This window comes from Sylvia atricapilla, chromosome 29, assembly GCF_009819655.1.
Source record: "Sylvia atricapilla isolate bSylAtr1 chromosome 29, bSylAtr1.pri, whole genome shotgun sequence".
NCBI lineage: Eukaryota > Metazoa > Chordata > Aves > Passeriformes > Sylviidae > Sylvia > Sylvia atricapilla.
In genome coordinates, this window is record NC_089168.1 from 268,816 (window position 1) to 282,202 (window position 13,387).

General features: G+C 58.6%; 1 protein-coding gene across 1 annotated transcript in view; it reads left to right on the plus strand.

The window, feature by feature from the left end:
- LRP1 (LDL receptor related protein 1) overlaps positions 1-13,387 on the plus strand; it is a 78,797-nt gene that overhangs the window by 29,000 nt on the left and 36,410 nt on the right. The window contains exons 7-19 of the mRNA XM_066337468.1: positions 6,613-6,775; positions 7,662-7,884; positions 8,156-8,345; positions 9,349-9,492; positions 9,640-9,876; positions 10,027-10,207; positions 10,324-10,546; positions 11,050-11,239; positions 11,964-12,089; positions 12,188-12,328; positions 12,603-12,728; positions 12,878-12,994; positions 13,120-13,200. Of these exons, the coding sequence (XP_066193565.1) occupies positions 6,613-6,775; positions 7,662-7,884; positions 8,156-8,345; positions 9,349-9,492; positions 9,640-9,876; positions 10,027-10,207; positions 10,324-10,546; positions 11,050-11,239; positions 11,964-12,089; positions 12,188-12,328; positions 12,603-12,728; positions 12,878-12,994; positions 13,120-13,200 (2,142 nt within the window). The remainder of the gene's footprint in view (positions 1-6,612; positions 6,776-7,661; positions 7,885-8,155; positions 8,346-9,348; positions 9,493-9,639; positions 9,877-10,026; positions 10,208-10,323; positions 10,547-11,049; positions 11,240-11,963; positions 12,090-12,187; positions 12,329-12,602; positions 12,729-12,877; positions 12,995-13,119; positions 13,201-13,387) is intronic.

Here is a 13,387-nt window from a genome sequence, read left to right on the forward strand (position 1 = left end):
GACACTCCCCGGGTTCCTGTCGAGCCTGTGTCTCGCTCCTCTCACCCAGAAGGAAGCCAAGTGCCCCGTCCCTCCCTCGGCCTCTGTGGAATATTTGTGCCCATGGAATGGTCTCATTAAGGCAGAGTAATTAGCGGTCCCTTGGCTGCCCTCCACGCAGCCTGGAGCTCATTCCATCCCTGTTCCTGCTCTTCCCACCTCCGGTGCCTCGGCCAGGCTCTGCAGGGATGCTGCGGGGTTGAGCCAGGACATGGGGAGGAGTGAAAGTTTGGGGTGTCCCCGCCCTGGGGAGCTGCAGATGGTGTCAGTGAGGGGTGGGAGAGCTGCCAGTGACTGCCTGGACACAGTTCCCCTTCAGATGCAGCCGTCGTGCTGCACTGGGGCAGAACATGGCTTTGAAGAGGAGGTAAATTTGGGGTGTCCCCAACTTGGGGAGCTGGTGTGACTGAGAGGCTGGAGAGGTGCTGGTGGTCCCTTGGACATGGTTCCCCTTCAGATGCGGCCGTGGTGCTGCGCTGGAGGTCCGAGGGCACGGAGAGCACATGGACCGGATCCTTCCCCCAGGGCTCCTTGGAGAAGGGCAGTGCTCCAGCATCTGCCATTCCCCAGCCTGTCCCCAGGCTGGGATGTCCCTCTGTGGGTGCTGCACAGCCCAGGGATGCCGTGTCACCCCCGAGGAACGTTTGGCTTGCGCAGGGCGGGCGTGAGTGTGCGCAGAGCCCCAGGGATCCATCCCAGCGCCGAGTCAGACATCCTGGCCGCGGGCCACCGGCTTCCACCCAGCGGTTCCTCCTCGCCGCGAAACATCTTAGCAGAGAAAGGGGGGGTGAATTTATTTATTTTTGAGCCTGGTTTGCTGAGGGAACGAGGCTGACGTGACGGCTGTGGCCGTGTGTGGTGGTGGCCGTCCCCTCCTGCCCTGCTCGGACACAAGGAGTTGGCTGTTCCTGGGAGCAGGGGGGGCTTGTGCTGGACCCTCGAGGGCACGGGGTGTCTGTCCGGCCGTCCGGCGCCCTTCGGGGCGGGAGTTTGTCTTTGTGCTTGTCCTGTTAACATACTTCTAATTAAGGAAAATTGTCCCCAGGAGCAGTGTTTATCCACGGAGCGCGGTGCCGTCACAGAGACGGTCTTGTTCTCCCGGGGAGAGGATGTCTGTGGAGGAAAGAGACAGAAATTCCTCCAGATTATGGTATTATGTAAATGTATCAAACGGATCATTCCCTATAAAAAGGAAAGTAGGAAACCGATGTATTTGAGCAGCCCTGGGGACCGCATTCCTGACGAGCCTCCGCTCCTGAGCCGAAACATTCGGCAACTTTTCCAATGTTTTTTCCGCCGAGGCCGCGTGCCGGCGGCTCCGGGCGCCCGGGGGCTCGTGGGGCAGCCCGCCCTGGTGTCTCACTGGGTGGCAAGTTGGCCATGGCCCCTGCTTGCCCCATGGGGTGGGTTGTGTCTGGAGCAGTGTCCGCTGCTCTCCGGGCGGGATCTCCGTGAGATGTGGTGTGGATGAGCAGCTCTGATGTGAGCCACGGACTCCACGGTTCTCCCGGTGCCTCCTGAGGCACTTGGGGTTTGTGTCAGGGCTGGTTCACCCTGGGGAAGCAGGAACTGGCTGTTGCCGTAGATGTGTGTTTATCAGACATCAAGATTCTTTATTTATTCTTTGTTTCTTTGGTATTCTTTATTTAAAGCCAGATGTTGGCAGCGGGGTCGGTCCATCTCTCTTCTCTGTCCCATGTGCTGGGGCAGGGGGGAAAATGCTCCTCAGCAGAATGGGAATGAGGATTTGGTGTCAGAGCTCCATGCCCAGTGACGTTTCTGGCTGCTTCAAGCAGAGCTGGGACCTCTCCTGCCCACCATCCCTGTCCTGCTGTTCTGGGAGTGCTCCCTTGAGGGGTAGCTGGGAAGTGGAGTTTCTCCCAGACCTAGAATCATGGAATTACTAAGGCTGGAAAAGCCCTCTAAGACCCTGGAGTCCAAGCATTAACCAGTGCTGCCAGGTCATCGCTGAAACATGTCCCCAAGTGCCACATCCACACGTTTGAGAAGGAATTTCTTCATGGAAAGGGTTGTCAGGCATTGGAAAGGGCTGCTTAGGGAGGTGGTGAAGTGTTCATCCCTGGAGGTGTCCGAGGAACAACTGGACGTGGCACTCAGGGCTCTGGCAGGGATCAGTCACAGGTTGGACCCGATGGTCCTGGAGGGTTTTTCCAACCTTAGGGATTCTGAAATTCAGGGATTTTTTTTTGCTGTGTTGGTTCCTGAGCTTGTTGAACCTCTGTGGATACAGGGGTTTCTCCTTTTCCTCTCTGGACTGTGCAGGAGTCTGGATGAGCTGCCGAGTGGCTGCGTCCCCCTCGCAGCTGTTTGGGGACTGTCGAAATCCCTGGTTTAATCCGAGGGAAGATTGTGTGTTTCCTTCCTCCTCCTGTCAGGCCACAATTGATGTGTTTGCAGACTGCACAGCAACTGATTCATGCAGAGCAAAGTTATGTGCTGGGTCAGCAAAGCTCCTTCCCCAAAAAACCCACAGCCCTGCGGTGCCTCGCTGGGAGTGGGGTAAAATCGGGTGGCCCCAGTTAAGGGAGGGAGAGCCTCGGGCTGTGGCTCCAGTGGGAAATGTGGGATCCATGACCCACTTGTGTCGAGGAGTTCTTTGAGTGGGACTGTCCCACCTGGAGCTCTGGGATCCCTGCAGAAGAAGGATGTGGCCAGAGGAGGCCACGGAGATGGTCTGAGGGTTGGAGCAGCTCTGCCATGGAGCCAGGCTGGGAGAGCTGGGGGTGTTCACCTGGAGCTGAGAAGACTCCAGGGAGATCTTAGAGTCTCTTCCAGTGCCTGAAGAGGCTCCAGGAGATCAGGAGAGGGACTTGGGACAGGAGTGACAGGACACAGGGAATGGCTTCCCACTGACACAGAGCAGGGTTAGGTGAGATTTTGTGAAAAAATTCCTGCCTGTGAGGCTGGGGAGGCCCTGGCACAGGCTGTGCAGAGAAGATGAGGCTGCCCCATCCCTGGAAGTGTCCAAGGCCAGGCTGGATGGGGCTTGGAGCAACCTGGGATAGTGGAAGGTGTCCCTGCCCGTGGCAGGGGGTGGGACTCAAATGATCCTTAAATCCCTTCTGACCCAGACCATTCCGGGATTCTATGAAAAGGGAAAATCCAGGCACAGTGTGACACACAGGATTTTGTGGCAGGGACATCAGGGACAGCTCGCTTGGGATCACTGGGGCTCTGGCGGGTGTGAAACCAGGAAACATCTGTGCGGGTGGGTTTTGGGGTTTGCTGAAGTTGCCAACCCGCCCGTGTTGAGCAACTTTGATGAAGTTCTCAGTGCTCCCTCGTCCTCCATCCTCCCTCCATCTGCCCTCCCTGCTGGCAAGGCCACCTCCCCCCGGAGCGGGGCCTGGACCCCGTCCCTGTGAGGTTTTTTTGGCCGCCTCTCCCAGGAAGAGCCTTGGGAAGCCGACATTCCCCGCTCTCTGCCCCCACCAGCTCCCTTCCAAACGCTCTCAAATAAATAAATCTTGGGAAATGAGCTCGGCGTGTCGCAATCGCCCGCAACGCCCCGCCGAGGTTGAGCAAGGAGGAGGATTGATTCCAGGATGGGAATTGGTGGGAGAGGCACCCGCGGGGGGCTGCAGGAGGGAAGAGGGGGTGGTCTCTGCCCTCTGAATTCTCCATGGAAATCATGTACCACCCTTCCAGGGGACAGGTTCATCCCTGCTGGTCCCCTCAGATGGGTCCAGGGTGTGTTTTCATGGCCGTGGGTGGCTGTGGGAGCATCCCTGGGCATCCAGTGTTGGGGGGATGCAGGAGGGGACTTTGTGCCCCCCACCCTTCCCCTCTCCAAAGACTGAGAAGGAGGGGGGATAGAGTTTCTGCAGGCCAACACCAGGGGTTAAAAATAGACATTTTCTAAATTAGCCTCCACCAAAAGTTCAAGAGGAAATCCAGGTTTAGCTGAGGCTACAAGAAAGAGCCCGAAAATAATAGTAACAATAACGACGATGATGAAAATAACAATAACGACAATAATTAAAAAGTTAAAAGTGATTCCTGCGAAGGAGAAAAGGAGGATGGTGAGCAGGGAGAGAAGGAGCAAAGCTGGAAAACAAAAGCCTTTGAGGAGGGTAATGCTTTCCAGCTGCAAAAATACAGCCTGGGAGAGGAGCAAGTGCTGGCGTCACCCGCAGCCCCCCGGCCCTGTGCTGCCCTGCTCGGAGCTGGGGCCCGTCCGGAGACCCCCGGGTGCACCAGGACCCTCTGCTCCCCCGGGACGAGGAGGCTGTGGCAGGATGGGTGTGAGGGGAGTGTGGGGCTGAAAGCCTAATCCAAAGGCTTATTTTGGCTGTTCTCCCTTTGGATTCCTCTTGGAGTGTTGGGCTGGACTCAGCTGCGGCTCAGAGGGATGCGGCGGGAGAGCGACGGGAAGGGGGAGCCGGCGATGGGACAGAGATGCTTGGACCCCCTCGAGGAGGAGAATCCGGGGGTCTGCAGCTGTGGGTGGGGGGCGAGGGCCCCTGAGCCGTTCTGCCAACGCTCCCCATCCGCCCCTGCTTGGATCTGCTCCCCCGGTCCTGTGACTCTGACTCAGCCACGCAGGCGCCAGCCAAGACCTGCTTTTTTTGGGGAATTCTTGCACATCCCTTTGCTGAAGTGTTTCTCGCCCCGGCAGGGCCCTGCCGCCCCCTCCCCACGTCACAGGGGGGTTTAGGGATGCTGGCTGGGGAACAGGGGAGGGCGGTGGGTGCTGGTTGTGACAGCAGGACGTCGTCTCAGGGGCAGAACATAGCCCTTGGCACCCCAGTGTACATTTTTAGGTGGTTTTTGCTTGTCATAAACCCCCCGTGCCCCAGGAGCTGGGGTGGGGGGTCCTGGCTGGAGCAAGAGCCCTGTGCCAGCCCTGGCACGTTGGGCAGCTCATTGGGAGCCCTGCGCCGGCCTCGGTTTGGGGTTGATGCTCATTCCTTGGCTCGGGCTGTTTCCACTTGTTTTTACGAGCTGCCTCACGCCGGGTGGTGGCTGCGGGCGCCGCGGCCTCACCCTTCCGGAGGGGGGTCACTGTCGGCATCACTGCTGGCTGCATGTCCCCATCCCCGTCTCCAGGGCCACAGCTGAGACACGAAGGGCCGAGTGAGCTGGCCTGGATAACTCAGGGATGGATGGGAGCTGGGGTTTGTGCACCCCAAACTCTCTGCGTGGCCTCATCCCAGCGCGGCGGCGTGGATGGACTCGGCATTGCTGACAGCAGGGAGCTGGGGGCATTGCAAAACCTCCTGGCTTGATTCATGTTTTCCCTCCCGAGCTCCTGCGTTGGTTAATAATTCAGTGGTGTCTGGCCTTGCTCCACTGGGGCTGTCTGGGTCTCACTGACCTTTGGGTCCTGGGGCTGGGGGCTGCTGTGCATCATCCCTGCTCCTCCAGAGCTGTCCAGGTCCTGCTGGCCTTGGAGTGCTGGGGCTGGGTGGCTGCCCTGCTCTATCCCTGTTCCTCCAAGACTTGTCCAGGTCCCTCTGACCTCAGGGTGTTAGGACTGGGGGGCTGCTGTGTCCCATCCGTGCTCCTCCGGGGTTCTCTGCATCCTGCTGGCCTCAGGATGATGGGGCTGGGAGGTTACTGTGCCTCACCCGTGCTCCTCCAGAGCTGTCCAGGTCCTGCTGGCTTTGGGCTGCTGGGGCTGGGAGGCTGCTGTGCCCCAGGCCTGCTCATTCCTCCAGGGCTCTCTGAGTCCCTCTGACTCCTGGGTCCTTCTGACCAGGGCTGCAGTGCCCCTGTCCCTGCTCTGCCCTGTCCGTGCTGGCTGTGGTGCTGCAGTGTTTGGGATACAGGGCACTAATCCAAAGGACAGCCCTCCAAAGAAACACTCGGGATCTGCAGGAGCTGCAGCCCCTCAGCCCAGCCCCTGGTGCCTGGTGGGTGCAGGAGGGGCTGAGCACTGACCTGGTGGTGAGGCAGGAATTCAGGCACGTTGGGTTTATCCGATTTAACAGGCTTTCACTGGTTTAATTAAATACTCACATGCTGCGTGCCAGGTGCTGTCTCTCACCTGCTCTGGGCCCCGGGGTGTCCCTGCAGCTCCAGATTAGCTCTGCTCCCACCTTGCCCAGCGGGATCTGCTCTTGGCTCCCCGTGCTGCCACGTGTCACATGCTGCTGTTGGAGCCCCTTTCCTGCTGCCCTCTCCCTTCTCCAGCACCCACCTTGCAGAGCTTCCCCCTGCTCTGCTGGTACTCCTGTGGGATGAATTCCCAGTGTTTCTGTGGGATGGATTCCCAGTGATTCTGCGGGATGAATTCCCAGGGTTTCTGCAGGATTCTCTCAGTATTCACACCTGGATGCTCTCTGGTTGTGTGTGATGTCTCTGGCTTGTCTGGGGGCAGCAGGTCCCATCTCCCTGGAGAGCAGAGGATGGGTGGCCATGGGTGCTGTGGGTGCTGTGGGTTCCCTGTGGCTCCTCGCTGGGTGACCAGGGCAGATCCTTGGTACAGGTCCCGGTGTTTTCATGTCTCCCATGGCCTCATTCCTCGGCTGTGTTGGTTTTTGTGATCCTGGGGGGCTCCTGGCTCTGTCCCTCCCTGCCTCACCCCCATCCCTCCTTCTCCCTGCCCAGATGTGGAGCAGATGGCCATCGACTGGCTCACGGGCAACTTCTACTTCGTGGATGACATTGATGACAGGATCTTTGTCTGTAACAAAAACGGGGACACTTGTGTCACGCTGCTGGACCTGGAGCTGTACAATCCCAAGGGAATTGCGCTGGACCCAGCCATGGGGTGAGTCCTGGGAATTCTCTGCTTTGGGGGCAGTTGGCAAGGGTGGCCTGTCCTTCTCAGGTGGGAGATTTCCTGTACCTCTGTGAGCTCTCTCTGCAGGACCACTTCCCACCTAGCAGCAGCCGTGCAGGGCTCAGTCCTGCAGGACACACTTGGCCCAGCTCAGGATAAGCTGCTGCTTCCAGCTCGTGCCACACGGTGTGGTCACAGCTTTGCTTCATCTTTTGGGAGCTGAAGTGGCTCCTGCACGGCCGGAGCAGCTCCCTTGTGTCCGTGTGTCCAGCCATTGGATGCCAGGATGCTGAATCATGGGAGCAGCTCAGGGCACACACGGCAGCTGCCAGCCCCCAGGAGCTGGTGTAGCCAAGGCCACAGTGGGCAGAGTAAAGAGGAAAATTCCCCCCTCACCAGCTGCTTTCCTGACGGGCACTTCCCTCCTGGCTCGGACGGAAAAAGCTGGTGTTATTGAGCAGAAAATCGGGAATATTTCATATAAACAAAAAAATATCGCAGAGGATCCTGGAGAGAGACTCCAGGCTCGAGCCAGGCTGGTGCAGACAAAGCCCCACAGGTGACTGAGTTAAGTCCCTTGGGCTCTGTGATGGCAGTGCTGAGCCCTGACTCTGCTGTGCTGTGTTGGGAAGCGCCGTGCCGGGAGCTGCTGCTGAAGCTCTGAGATGCACAGGGGCTGCCTCAGGTTGTGTTTTAACCTGTAGAACCCCACGTGTGTGCGTGTGGGTCTCCTTGAGTGACACCAACACATTTGAAGCTCCCAGGAGCTCTGTGCCGGACCCCAACCATCCCCGTGGGGATCCACACATCCATGTCCTCCCTCTCCCCGAGCTCATCCTGGCTCTGAGCTCCCTCCTCTGCTCTTCTCTCACAGCAAGGTGTTCTTCACCGACTACGGGCAGATCCCCAAGGTGGAGCGCTGTGACATGGACGGGCAGAACCGCACCAAGCTGGTGGACAGCAAGATTGTCTTCCCTCACGGCATCACCTTGGACCTGGTGAACCGCCTGGTGTACTGGGCTGATGCCTACCTGGACTACATCGAGGTGGTGGACTACGAGGGCAAGAACAGGCACACCATCATCCAGGGCATCCTGGTGAGTGGGTTTGGGGGTGAGGGTTGGTACTGGGGCTCGGTGTCCTGGGTGCCACTGGTCTGCAGTTGTGACTTGAGCAATGCAGCAAAGAATGTGCTGAGCACTGAGCATGGCCCTGATGAGGGTGATCTTGTGCCATCAGTGAACAACACCACACTGATGGCCAGAAATGCACAAGAGCCATCGGGTGGGATCAGGGGTTTTGTGCATCTCAGAGCCTGGCTCTCACAACTCCTAAATCTCTTGTGGACGCCCACCTGGTTCCTTCCAGATCGAGCACCTGTACGGGCTGACGGTCTTTGAGAACTACCTGTACGCCACCAACTCGGACAACGCCAACGCCCAGCAGAAAACCAGCGTCATCCGCGTCAACCGCTTCAACAGCACCGAGTACCAGGTGGTGACACGGGTGGACAAGGGTGGAGCGTTGCACATCTACCACCAGCGGCGCCAGCCCACAGGTGGGACCCTGAGCGGGGAGTAACAGCTCCCTGGTTCCTCAGCCAGGGGCTTGGATGGGATTTCAGGAGGAATTTTCCCGTGGAAAGGGTGGTCAGGCATTGCTTAGGGAGGTGGTGGAGTCCCCATCCCTGGAGGTGTCCAAGAAATGACTGGATGTAGCACTCAGTTCTCTGGTCGGGTTGGCAAGGTGACAATTGGTCACAGGTTGGACTGAGGGATCTTGGAGGTCTTTTCTGACCTCAAGGATTCTGGGATTCCTGCTCCCCAGGCCCTTGGGGGCTGCTGAACATCCTGGGGTGCCCCCTTTTCCTGCTGGCGCTGTGTCTCTTCCTGTGAGAGCTGCCCCACGTGGCTGATGGATCATGGAGAGTACAGAGATGTGGGAGCAGATGTGGCATCTTAAAATATTGATGATCTCTCTTACTCTCTGTCCCCAGTGCCAGCACGTTCACCCTGGTGCTCCCAAACACTGAGGGATTTCCAGGGAGTTGAAAGGCTTCGGTGCTGTGCCGGCCCCTCCCTGCATCCATCCCTGCCTGCCCACTCCGCGCCCAGCACCTTCCTGCAGTTAATCAATTTACTCCTTTAAAATCCTCTTAGTGTCGGCAGCCTGCTCGGCATTTTCCAGAATATAAAATTAATCAGGAGATTTCAGAGCAGGGAAGGAATGTGATTAAGGGGCTCTCCGGGTGGTGCTGGCTGTCCCCGCTCCCGGGGCTTGTCCTGCTGGTGCAGCAGGATGGGGCAGTGTGGCCATGTGGCTTTGGTGGAGTGCTGGGACATGCTGGCTTCTCCCCAAGGATCCTTTCCATGGGAAAGTCCTGTGCTGTCCTGTGCTCAGCCCTTCCCTGACCAGCCGGGAGCTCCTGGGAGGAATAAGCCCCGCTAAAGCTCAGGGAGGACCCATGAGACATCCCCATGTCCCTTGCTGTTGCAGCCCCATGTCCCTGTCCCCCCGTCCCCTCGTGCTCCCAGCTGCTGCAGCTGTGCTCTGTGTTGCAGTTCGGAGCCACGCCTGTGAGCCAGATCAGTTTGGGAAGCCGGGAGGCTGCTCGGACATCTGCCTGCTGGGGAACAGCCACAAGAGCCGGACCTGCCGGTGCCGCTCCGGGTTCAGCCTGGGCAGCGATGGGAAATCCTGCAAAAGTGAGTGCTGGCCTGATTCCTGGGGGAATCTGGGGGGTGAGGGGCTGGAGCCATGGGGCTCTGTGACCCCACAACAGCCTCAGTGCCACGTGCCACCCTCGTGGCACTGCCATTCTGGTGGCCACGGCTGCCCCTGTCTCTCCACAGAGCCCGAGCACGAGCTGTTCCTGGTGTACGGGAAGGGGCGTCCTGGCATCATCCGTGGGATGGACATGGGCGCCAAGGTGCCGGATGAGCACATGATCCCCATCGAGAACCTCATGAACCCCCGGGCCCTGGACTTCCATGCTGAGACTGGCTTCATCTACTTTGCCGACACCACCAGCTACCTCATCGGGCGCCAGAAGATTGATGGCACGGAGAGGGAGACCATCCTGAAGGACGGTGCGTGGCCGTGGGGCCTGGCCTGTGCCCGTGGGGCTGGGTGTCCATCATCCCCATTGGTTTGGGTCACACTCAGGCACCGTTTGGGGCTGTTGCTTCCACTTTTCACCTCCTGGCTGGTGACAAACCCACTCCGCTTTTCCCCCAAAGGCATCCACAATGTGGAGGGGATCGCCGTGGACTGGATGGGGAACAACCTGTACTGGACAGATGACGGCCCCAAGAAGACCATCAGTGTGGCACGGCTGGAAAAGGCCGCCCAGACACGGAAGACGCTGATCGAGGGGAAGATGACACACCCCCGTGCCATCGTGGTGGACCCTCTGAATGGGTGCGGGTGCCTGGGTGGGCAGGGTTGGCTGGCAGGGCCACGGCCATGGGGACATGGTTGGGTCTTGTCACAAGCTGGGGTGGCCAGGCCAGGGCTCAGCTTAGTGTCCGTGGCAGGTGGATGTACTGGACGGACTGGGAAGAGGATCCCAAGGACAGCAAGAGGGGCAAGATTGAGAGAGCCTGGATGGATGGTTCCAACCGCAACATCTTCATCACCTCCAAGACTGTCCTGTGGCCCAACGGGCTGAGCCTAGACATCCCGGCCAAGATCCTGTACTGGGTAGATGCTTTCTATGACCGCATCGAGATGGTTTATCTCAATGGCACTGAGCGGAAGGTGAATGAGGGTTCCATGGCCCTGGGATCAACCACAGCACTGGAGCACTGGGAAACCTCTCCTCTCCTCTCCTCTCCTCTCCTCTCCTCTCCTCTCCTCTCCTCTCCTCTCCTCTCCTCTCCTCTCCTCTCCTCTCCTCTCCTCTCCTCTCCTCTCCTCTCCTCTCCTCTCCTCTCCTCTCCTCTCCTCTCCTCTCCTCTCCTCTCCTCTCCTCTCCTCTCCTCTCCTCTCCTCTCCTCTCCTCTCCTCTCCTCTCCTCTCCTCTCCTCTCCTCTCCTCTCCTCTCCTCTCCTCTCCTCTCCTCTCCTCTCCTCTCCTCTCCTCTCCTCTCCTCTCCTCTCCTCTCCTCTCCTCTCCTCTCCTCCTCCTCTCCTCTCCTCTCCTCTCCTCTCCTCTCCTCTCCTCTCCTCTCCTCTCCTCTCCTCTCCCTTTCCATCACCCTGTCCCTATCCTTGAGTTTCTATCCCAGCTAATGGATCCTCTCCTCCTCCCCACACCCACAGATCGTGTACGAGGGCCCGGAGCTGAACCACGCCTTTGGGCTGTGCCACTACAGCAACTTTCTGTTCTGGACCGAGTACCGCAGCGGCAGCATCTACCGTCTGGAGCAGAGCTCCAAGGCCGTCAGCCTGCTCCGCAACGAGCGCCCGCCCATCTTCGAGATCCGCATGTACGACGCTCAGCAGCAGCAAGGTGCGAGGACACCAGGTGCTGGGCTTGGAGGGATGGGGCTGGGGGGTGAGTCTGAGCTGCCTAAGCAGCCACCCACCTCTTTTTGCTTCCTTTTAGCTGTCCCCGTGCTCCTTGTTTTGTTTTTTTGTGTTGCTCGTGTGTTGCTTCAAGTTTACCTGTTTTTCACTTTCACGCAGCTTCAAGTAGACTGTGTATGTTTTTAGAAAATAATCTCATGTTTATATTCTTCTCCTCTGGGAGGAGAAGGATGATTGATGGTGATGTTCACCAACGAGGTCGAGGAGGTGGCTACCTATGTAGCCAATCTTGGCCTGTCTGTAAATTTGTATATATATGGAGTCAGAAAAATAAAGTAGAAGCTTTCCTGCTTGAAAAAAAAAACAAACAAAAAACCCCACAAAAAACCCCAAAAAAACCCCACAAAAAACCAACCAACCAAACAAAAAAACCATACATAGTTTACTTGAAGCTGCATGAGAACAAAATGCAAAAAGTGAAAAACAGGTAAACTTGAGGCAACACTCGTGCCCTGCCCTTCCAGTCTCTCCTGTTTTTCCCCCCCTAATTCCATCAGGCTCTGTGTCCCCTGAGGGGTGGCCTCACCTGGGGATCTCCAGTTCACTTCCAACTGTTGAGGGAGCCTAGGGGGTCACCAGCACTCCCATGGGTCTGCGGGTGTCCCTGGGCACTTAGGTGCCATCTCCTCACCCCTTTGCCTCCACAGTGGGCTCCAACAAATGCCGTGTCAACAACGGGGGCTGCAGCAGCCTGTGCCTGGCCACCCCCCGGGGCCGTCAGTGTGCCTGTGCCGAGGACCAGATCCTGGGATCAGACTCTGTCACCTGCCAGGGTAGGCTGCCCTGGGACCCTTGTGGGGACTCTCTTTCCCCACGGGAAGCTGCACTTGGTCACCTGGTTAAAATCCTGCCTGTGCTTTCCCCTTGGCAGCCAATCCATCCTACATCCCCCCACCGCAGTGCCAGCCCGGGGAGTTTGCCTGCAAGAACAACCGCTGCATCCAAGAGCGCTGGAAATGCGACGGGGACAACGACTGCCTGGACAACAGCGATGAAGCCCCCGAGCTCTGCCGTGAGTGACCCCTCCTGCGTGGTGGGATTTGGGCCAAGGCTCCCCCAGATGTGGAGGTGGTGGCTGGGGCAGGGTCAGGTAGCCAGGACGCCTCTGTCCCCTCTCCAACTTGAGGAGAGGAGGAGCTATAGGGGGAAAATGTTGATTGAGATTCTGATCCCAAGTTTGAGGCTACTTTTGAGCCCTTTTCTGTCTCAGTTTTTCTCTTCATTGGACATAGAGGAGGGCTGGGGTGGGGTGAGGGGCAGGTCTTGAGCGTGGTTTCCCCCCACAGACCAGCACACCTGCCCTTCGGACCGCTTTAAGTGCAAGAACAACCGCTGCATCCCCAACCGCTGGCTCTGCGATGGGGACAACGACTGTGGGAACAACGAGGACGAGTCCAACTCCACCTGCTCAGGTGAGGACCCTGCCTTGTCTCCAGGGAGTTGCAGGAGAGGCAGTGCTGAGTGACAGCCTCACAGGAGCCCAGGGGGTTGTTTCCCACCTTCCCCTTGGCAAAACAAGGTACTGTGGGCCATTAACACTCCATCTGTCCCTCCTGGCCAGCCCGGACCTGCTCCCCCAACCAGTTCTCCTGTGCCAGCGGCCGCTGCATCCCCATCTCCTGGACGTGTGACCTGGATGATGACTGCGGGGACCGCTCTGATGAGTCTGCCTCGTGTGGTGAGCTGGGACTGGGAGCACTGGGGGCACTGGGGGCACTGGGAGCGTGGAGCACTCCCTGGGGCTGTGAGGGTTGGAGTGCACACGTGTCCCCCGTGCTGACAGTGTCTCTGCCTCCTCTGCAGCCTACCCGACCTGCTTCCCCCTGACGCAGTTCACCTGCAACAACGGGCGCTGCATCAACATCAACTGGCGCTGTGACAACGGTGAGGACCCGGCCCCGTGGTGCTCCCGAGGGGATGGCGAGACCCGAGGCGGGGGTGCAGCCTGGCAGGGACCTCATTTTGGCAATTTGGGCCAGTTCTCAGCATGTGCTGAAGGGCAGAGCCCAGGCCTCCAAGGGGAGTGGGCGTGAGCCAAAGCTGAGCCCGTCCTGCAGCCCCCAGCCCTGTA